Below are 8,802 nucleotides of genomic sequence, written 5' to 3'. Positions count from 1 at the left end.
TGACTTTTCCTCTGAGGCTTCCGTTATTATATTCACTAAGTTCTCGTTATTTTCTAGCGTTCCACTTTCTGACCTATAAAGAAAATTAATTAAATTTAGAGCCTCCATATATCTATGCATGCATGTTTTGCCTCATTATGCTAATGAGGTCGGCTGGTTGCTGCAGACGATTAAAGGGAAACAACTCGCACAAACAACCCAGAACTTTTCGTTGGATATGAAATCTACACAACACCGGACAGATGTAAACATGGCAGCCCCCGTATCACACGTGATATTTGACGTGGATGGACTCATATTAGGTAAATGATATACATTTAATGGGTACTTCGATCGAAGCTGTAGAAAATTAATTAATACATTGAAAGTAGAAAAATCAATCTGCGTGCACAGGTTTATAATCAGCAGTGCTGTTTAATTTTGCCTTGAATTGGTTTATTTCTTCGATTACATCACAGGCACGTTACAATATTGAATAGTATAAACATGATGTAATCACAGCCGGGTCACGTGTACGTTACAATAATAATGTATACATGAAATGAGTAAAATTGTATGTGGGTCAGTATCAGGGGCACGTTATTGTAATAATGTAGACATGAACTGATTAAAAACATACATTTTAATCATTTCATCATCATGTATACATTATTGTAACGTGCCCTTGTGATTACATCATGTTCTATCATCCAACCATTATTCGATTATTTTGGCCTAATGCCGACAACTGGTGGAAAGCAGTTGTTAGTAGTTGCCTGAAAACTACAAAGCATGTATATATGTAGATGTTACGCAAGCGTATTAGGCCAGGTCAAAAATTGGTGGGGAAAATCCAAACCACTCACAATACCAACACACAACTGTGACCAACAAACAATACCAACACACAACTGTGACCAACACAAGAATTCATTCTTTGTACACACATGATAAAACATTGTTCAAGATGATCCGACTTCGTCGCTCATCTGAAAAGGCAGCCATTCTCTGTGGTTCATATACAAAACCTCATTACTAGAGTGCGGAGGTCCCTGGTTCGAGTCCCAGTCTGGCTAGTCTTTGTATTTTTCTTCTCCTGTTAGTGTTAACATACATGTATGGCACCCAACTAAATACCCATGGAACTGGACTGGGCTGAGTGCTGGAGATTAGTAAGGAAGGGTCTTTCTGAAATTTCATGTACTTGCTCGCTGCACGAATGTGAGTTGCATTGGGCTTGTTTAGTTTTGAGGTACCCATGATTAGAAATACAAAAAAAAATTACTGACAGGTGAGTGGCCATGTTGGTTAACGTTTTTGACGGTTTAAGTTTGTAATCACTACATGTTTTTCTCAGGAAACACATTATGGATCTTTCTCAGGATTATGTTGGTTCACACATGTTTCTGAATCCATACACAAACTACATACATAATATGTAGTATAATACTCGTTACTTTTACTGTTTTGTAGATACAGAAAACCTATACACAAAAATCACAGAAGAGATTGTGGAAGAATATGGTAAAACATTCACATGGGACGTTAAATCCAAGCAGATGGGCAAGAAGGATGTGGAGGCAGCAAAGATTCTCATAGGTTTGTTTCTGTAAATCTTACAACTTCATGCAGATCTTCCTTACCACAAGTGCTTGTTTTTGGTTACTTTTCATATTGAAGGTCAAAGATCAAGGTCACTTGGGCTTGACAATTTCAATTGCATCATTTTATAAACTAGATTGAATAAGTACAAAATCATTAAATAAATTCATTATGTCTTTTAACCTGCTCAAAACAGGTTTACATGCTAACTACATGTACAGAGCAACCCGCTTATTTGCATAGCCCTTTTTCCATGACAAAATATGCAAATAACCGGAGTATTCGTATAGGCGGAGTTGGGTATATTGGCCCCTCTTATACACTATGTAGATCGTCAGGTAGGTACTCAAAACGGGCGCTATATGATTGTTTACGTTATTTGCATTAAAAACATATTTAAAAAAAAAACATTATTTAAAATATAAGAGTAAATACGAAATAAATGGGTTGTTATTCTTTGTAAATGTACAAATATTTGCATATACATTTGTACTTCATCGTTTACTACTTGTCACTCCGAGTCTGTGGGTCCGAAATCGGTCATACACGCGTGGGTTGTACATGAATTATATAGAAAATTGGCTTGAAAAATCTTCAATTTATATCCTGCTGTCAGGGAATAGTATAATATTTCCCTAATCCTGCCTTGATCCCTGTAAAATCATATGAGATTCCATTCAATAAAGGTTCCGGAGAGATAATTAGAGAATGTTGCCAGTTCTGGTAAATATTGCCAGATGTAGTAACGGGATGATTGTCCAATATAGTGTATATATTATACATACAGACATAAATGTATTGTGTGTATTAGGATTTACTAAATGAGTTACTTCCCCTTACCCTTGTGTTATTTTGTGTTAATTTTTAGGTCATCTGACCCGAAGGGTCAGGATGACCTATAGCCATCATGTTTCGTCCGTCGTCGTGCGCCGTCCGCCGTTCGCCGTCCGCCGTGCGTAAACTTTTCACATTTCAATCTTCTTCTCAAGTTCCACCAGTGGGATTAAGCTGAAACTTGCCAGAAATGATCCTGAGATGGTCCTGACCAAGTGTTGTTATTTTTCGGGTCGGTCCGAAATCCAAGATGGCCGCCATAGCCGCCATTTTGAAAACACATTTTAAACTTCTTCTCACGTTCCACCAGTGCTATTGAGCTGAAACTTGCCTGAAATGTTCCTGAGACGATCCCAACGAAGTGTTGTTATTTTTCGGGCCGATCCGAAATCCAAGATGGCCGCAATAACCACCATCTTGAAAAACACATTTTAAACTTCTCAAGTTCCACCAGTGCTGTTGGGCTGTAACTTGCCTGAAATGATCCTGATATGATCCTGACCAAGTGTTGTTATTTTTCGGGCCCATCCGAAATCCAAGATGGCCGCCATAGCCACCATCTTGAAAAACACATTTTAAACTTCTTCTCAAGTTCCACCAGTGCTGTTGAGCTGAAACTTGCCTGAAATGTTCCTGACACGATCCCGACGAAGTGTTGTTATTTTTCGGGCCGATCCGAAATCCAAGATGGCCGCAATAACCACCATCTTGAAAAACACATTTTAAACTTCTCAAGTTCCACCAGTGCTGTTGGGCTGTAACTTGCCTGAAATGATCCTGAAATGATCCTGACCAAGTGTTGTTATTTTTCGGGCCCATCCGAAATCCAAGATGGCCGCCATAGCCACCATCTTGAAAAACACATTTTAAACTTCTTCTCAAGTTCCACCAGTGCTGTTGAGCTGAAACTTGCCTGAAATGTTCCTGACACGATCCCGACGAAGTGTTGTTATTTTTCGGGCCGATCCGAAATCCAAGATGGCCGCAATAACCACCATCTTGAAAAACACATTTTAAACTTCTTCTCAAGTTCCACCAGTGCTGTTGGGCTGTAACTTGCCTGAAATGATCCTGATATGATCCTGACCAAGTGTTGTTATTTTTTAGGTCGGTCCGAAATCCAAGATGGCCGCCGTGGCCGCCATCTTGAAAAACACACTTTAAACTTCTTAAGTTCCACCAGTGCTATTGAGCTGAAACTTGCCTGAAATGATCCTGATATGATCCTGACCAAGTGTTGTTATTTTTTGGGTCGGTCCGAAATCCAAGATGGCCGCCATGACCGCCATCTTGGAAAACACATTTTAAACTTCTTCTCAAGTTTCACCAGTGCTATTGAGCTGAAACTTGCCTGAAATGATCCTGATATGATCCCGACCAAGTGTTATTATTTTTCCGGCCCATCCGAAATCCAAGACGGCCGCCATAACCACCATCTTGAAAAACACATTTTAAACTTCTTCTCCAGTTCCATTGGTGCCATTGAGCTGGAAATGGTTGCTGATATCAAGGAAGGCAAGCCAACATAGTGTTGCTATTTTTTCGACCTCGTAAAAACTTGACATGGCAGCAATGGCGGCCATTTTGTAACATGATTGTGCAATCATGGTTTTCCTGAACAACACCTATTTCAAACTTCTTCTAAAATTCCACCGGTGGGATTCAGCTCTAACTTACCAGAAATGATCCTGAGATGGTCCTTGCCAAGTGTTGTTATTTATTGGGTTGGTCAGAAATCCAAGATGGCCACCATGGCCAACAGTGCCACTATATACTTGCTACAGAGAATACATACTACAATAATATAAGGGTTTTAATTTAGAATCAGATGACCGTTAAGGCCCCTGGGCCTCTTGTTCATTTGTCCAACATATTTTCTAATTGTTTATTCCATTTTTGTGTTTTCGTGGAAAAAAATATTTAGGCTTGGTATGTTATTCCATCCGATAGACTGTTAACTTTGTCAATAAAACTTGATGAAATGAAATATCAATTGGTTCTCGAGAAGAAGTGACTCATCAATTGGTTCTCGAGAAGAAGTGACTCTAACGGTTACTACGGAGACTATAATGAAAGCTAAGTAAACTTGATACATACATGTATATAAAAATGAATTTCTGATGATGGAATTTACAAGATTGTGTGTCAATTGTTTCAGATGAACTACAACTTCCTATAACCGTGGATGAATACCTAGTAAAGGCGAGGGCTCAGCAGAAAATTTTGTTTCCAACTGTTGGTCTACTGCCAGGTAAGGTAGGGGATGACAGTATTCTAAAAATAAAACGATTCATTTGTAAGAAAGCTTTTACACAAAAATTTCCATTAGCAGTGAGATACTATCTACCAACATTTAAACCATCACAGATTTTCTCGAGTCCCTAAACAGAACACCATCAGGCAGCAATAAAACCAGTTCTCTTCCTTTTCTCTATGGGTAGTAAGATTATAGAAAAGTCTGCAAGGAGATATGGCATCGACCCCATTTTTTAATTTTGAAACAGACTTGATTACCGTTGGATTGATCAGGACATCATTTATAAAATACCTGGGTTTTGTCAGCTTTCTATGGCCCTTTAAATACCTGGGTTTTGTCAGCTTCTATGGCCCTATAAATACCTGGGTTTTGTCAGCTCTTTATGACCCTTTAAATACCTGGGTTTTGTCAGCTCTTTATGACCCTTTAAATACCTGGGATTTGTCAGCTTTCTATGACCCTTTAAATACCTGGGTTTTGTCAGCTTTCTATGACCCTTTAAATACCTGGGTTTTGTCAGCACTCTATATACATGTATAGCTAGGAGTCTTTAATACCTGGGTACATGGGTTTTCTCAGCTTTCTATGATACATCTTTTAAATAACTGGGTTTGTCTGTTCTTTATGACCTTTTAAATAACTGGGTTAGTCTGTTCTTTATGACCTTTTAAATAACTGGGGTTGTCTGTTCTTTATGACCTTTTAAATAACTTGGTTTTCTCAGCTAAATATATATGATCAACGCTCTTTTCAATACCTGGGTTTTCTACTGAAAACTTAAATCAGGTGCAGAATTAATGATCCTGAATTATATATACACCTATGCCTCTGGTACATCTGTTCAAGTTTTCCCTTAAATTATATTGCTATATTAGAATAAATACTGGATGTACATGTATATAAAATCTTTTTTATAGAAACCTAGTTTTCCATAACATTTTGACTAAAGTTTCAGATCGGAGCGATTAAACTGACAAATTCCTTTGTAATGAGTATTTTCAGTGTCATAGTTACCTCTTTTATGCTTTCTGCACTGGTGGCCGCCATTTTTAGTTCGTATCTTCAGACCATGTGATTCCCCACCATGATTTAGTCATATAAATGACGGTTCCATATAAAAATGCAGGTTTATTATTGATAACTTTATTAGTGATACATGTTTTACATTAGCTTTCCTCCTTTTTCCCCCCGGAAAAGAGAATACATTTTGTATTGATAGGTGAAAAACTCAAAATCTATCAAACTAGAGCAAAATATAAACAAAAGATGGGAGGATAACACCGGGTATTAGGAAACGGTAAACATCTTCATTTCAATTGTTTAACAGGGGCTGAAAAGTTAATACATCATCTACACAAACATAAGGTTCCTATCGCCGTGGCAACAGGGTCTAGTAAAAGGAGCATCGGGCTAAAGACAACTCGTCACCAAGATCTCTTCAGTCTCTTTCTCCATTTTGTATACAGCAGTGACGATCCGGAGGTGAAGCACGGAAAACCAGCTCCTGACTGTTTTTTAATCGCGGCCAGTCGGTTTCCAGATAATCCTAACCCTAGCCAGGTAGTCTACTTCACTGAATAATCTTTAAAATCTAATAAAAATATTTGCAGTGATACTACATGTGATAATCTTTGTTTAAAAAATTTGAGGAAATATGTGTGATTAGTAAAAGTTGATTTAACTTATTTTAGGTGTTGTTAAATGAATAAAGTTGATATAGTTATTATATATTTTAAGTTATCTGCAGTTAATTAAAAAAGCAATTAACATGTAAAATGTTCTGTTTCTCCTAGTGTCTGGTGTTTGAAGATGCCATAAATGGTGTGATGGCAGCTCATGATGCAGGAATGCAGTGTGTGTGGGTACCGGACCCGAAACAACCTCAGGACGGATACAGAGAGAAAGCTACTCTCACACTGGACTCACTCTTACAGTTCAAACCAGAACAATTCGGGCTTCCCCCTTATGATGTTTGACAAATACTATGATTTTAGTAAGTTATCTAGTATAGAGAGTATTTATGCAATGTAATTTGAAATGTGATTGAATTTTTTTTCCCATTCTCATGTGCCCCTGACTGTTGCAAGGACATTAAACTCCAAGAAACAGAAATAAAAATATCTATCCAATTTATTTCATGAAGCAAACAGTTGATAGGCAAAACGTTCAAAGGTAGTGTTCCTCATTTAATGAAGATAAATGAGTTGTTAAAATGTGAAATTGTTAATTTCAGGAGATATCCTCAGTTTTATCAAAGACCTATTGTAACAATAAGTCAATTAAGGTTTTTAACAAGCTCAATAGCTGACCAATCAAAACCAAACATCTTCCAATTACAGCCATAACTTGGTGTAGTTGTTTGAACATACAACTATGTCTAATACTTATCTTTGTCCATACTTATTTTTCACATTAATTAGTTAGTTACTTGTCTTAAAGCTATGAAAAAGTGACTGCTTGATTCTCAGACCCTCCCTGATCTACTTTTAAGTCGAAAAAAGACTCTCATTGCATATATTCTTTCCTGGTTCAATAAAAAAGTATCCCTCATTATTCTTCAAACCTGTAATATCTATTATGCTATTTAAGCATAAAATAAGAGCATATGTTTATTCAATGTTAACCAAAGAACCGTCATGATAAATCATTTTTAGCTCGTCTTGTCGGAGAAGAGGGAGGGCTTATTTTGTCAGGTCGGCGTTAGTTTTTCAAATGTTAAGTTTTTGGTGCAAGTGTGGAAAGGCATAGTAATTTATGGTAATATGGTCCCCTTGGGGGTTAAACTATCCCCTGCCAGACTTAAACTAAAAGATTTTTTGGGGAAAAAAGCAGATTTTTGAAATTTTTGGACATAGAAAATTTCTGCGTTAAGTTTTTGGTGCAAGTGTTGAAAGCAGAGACTTGTATATCAGGTATATACGTCTCTGTTGAAAGGTATGTTCAAGGGAGACAACTCTCATTAGGATAATATTTTATAAAAAAAATGAAGAAATATGTCCAAAAGCAATTATTTCATATATTTATTCAATCTACAACAGCATAGCTTGTCTCCCAAATGTTTGTCAATAAATAATCTACATATACATGTATATATTATGAATTGATATAGTTTTGAAAATTGCATGCATACACAATACACAATCTGATCAAGTAAATATAAATATTATTAAAGCAATTTGCGAAACCATACCAATTATTATATTTTAATTATTTATTGACAAACATTTGCGAGACATGCTATGCTGTTCTCCAACAGCTCTTGTTACACATTTTGAAGCAGTTTATATGAAATGGATGATGATTAATTTAAAAGACAAAAAATATATACTCTCATCTGTTTTTTCACCATTAAAATGATAAATAAATTACTAGTTAGACAATAATGCCAATAATTTTATACCAGCGTACATTATATCAAGGTTTTGTCCTATTGCTGTAAAATTTGACAAGGGAGGTAACTGTGTCTACAGACAAAATTAAAAATCATTGCACCTCAAACAAAAATATCCAGACGACCTGTAAAAAGATACAGAAAAAAGTAAAATGAATTAAGTATTATTCATTGGTTTAGATTAGTCACCCTATAATTTTTACTGAGTGAGTTCAACTTTTCGTTTTTTAAAGTTTCATTTCTGTCCTCAGACTTTGTCAGAAAATGTGGTTTGTTAACCAGTTATTTCTTATTGCATGTGTTCATCTATCTATCATCTAGCATCTTAATATATAAATAACCATATGGGTTAGCTTAATTTACTTTACTTTTTATTTTGGTTATATAGATTTGTTATCCTGACTTAGGGATTTCCGATTAATACCAGAACCTTGTTGTTTTGCTGGGCAGCCAAACCAAATGATCACCGTAGAAATTGTACAAACACAGTAACAATTTATGTTATAAATATGTACAAATTTTTCTTTTTTTATGACTAGTCCCATACATCTAGCCATTTATATTGTATTTTGACAATTATCAATAACTGTTGGCCCAAATAGTATCTGTTAGAATTTTAAAATTGATAGACTTGAGTTTTGTCTCGTGTTGGTATGGTCAAATCGCCACAGACCATATGCATGTTTTCACTTTTAAATCGTTGTTATAATTACATGTATTTTAAGACATAGCTTGACAA

General features: G+C 36.1%; 1 protein-coding gene across 1 annotated transcript; it reads left to right on the top strand.

Moving 5' to 3' along the window:
- Positions 1-215: 215 nt before the first annotated feature.
- On the top strand, positions 216-7,499 carry LOC117342926 (pseudouridine-5'-phosphatase-like). The gene is made up of 5 exons (XM_033905227.1): positions 216-302; positions 1,453-1,578; positions 4,574-4,666; positions 6,000-6,232; positions 6,466-7,499. Exons 1-5 carry the CDS (start codon positions 218-220, stop codon positions 6,646-6,648), a joined length of 720 nt encoding a protein of 239 aa, XP_033761118.1. The 5' UTR covers positions 216-217; the 3' UTR covers positions 6,649-7,499.
- Positions 7,500-8,802: the final 1,303 nt, after the last annotated feature.

The sequence above is a fragment of the Pecten maximus genome, chromosome 14, assembly GCF_902652985.1.
Source record: "Pecten maximus chromosome 14, xPecMax1.1, whole genome shotgun sequence".
NCBI classification, from domain to species: Eukaryota; Metazoa; Mollusca; class Bivalvia; order Pectinida; family Pectinidae; genus Pecten; species Pecten maximus.
The sequence above is the reverse complement of the archived record's forward strand: the minus strand, read 5'-3'. Positions and strand labels throughout refer to the sequence as shown.

Bases quoted from the DNA above. Each gene is read 5' to 3' on its own strand.
- LOC117342926 (XM_033905227.1), top strand. From the start codon at position 218: ATGAAATCTACACAACACCGGACAGATGTAAACATGGCAGCCCCCGTA. The intron at 303-1,452 runs GTAAATGATATA...ACTGTTTTGTAG, and splicing joins CGTGGATGGACTCATATTAG to ATACAGAAAACCTATACACA. The intron at 4,667-5,999 runs GTAAGGTAGGGG...ATTGTTTAACAG, and splicing joins AACTGTTGGTCTACTGCCAG to GGGCTGAAAAGTTAATACAT.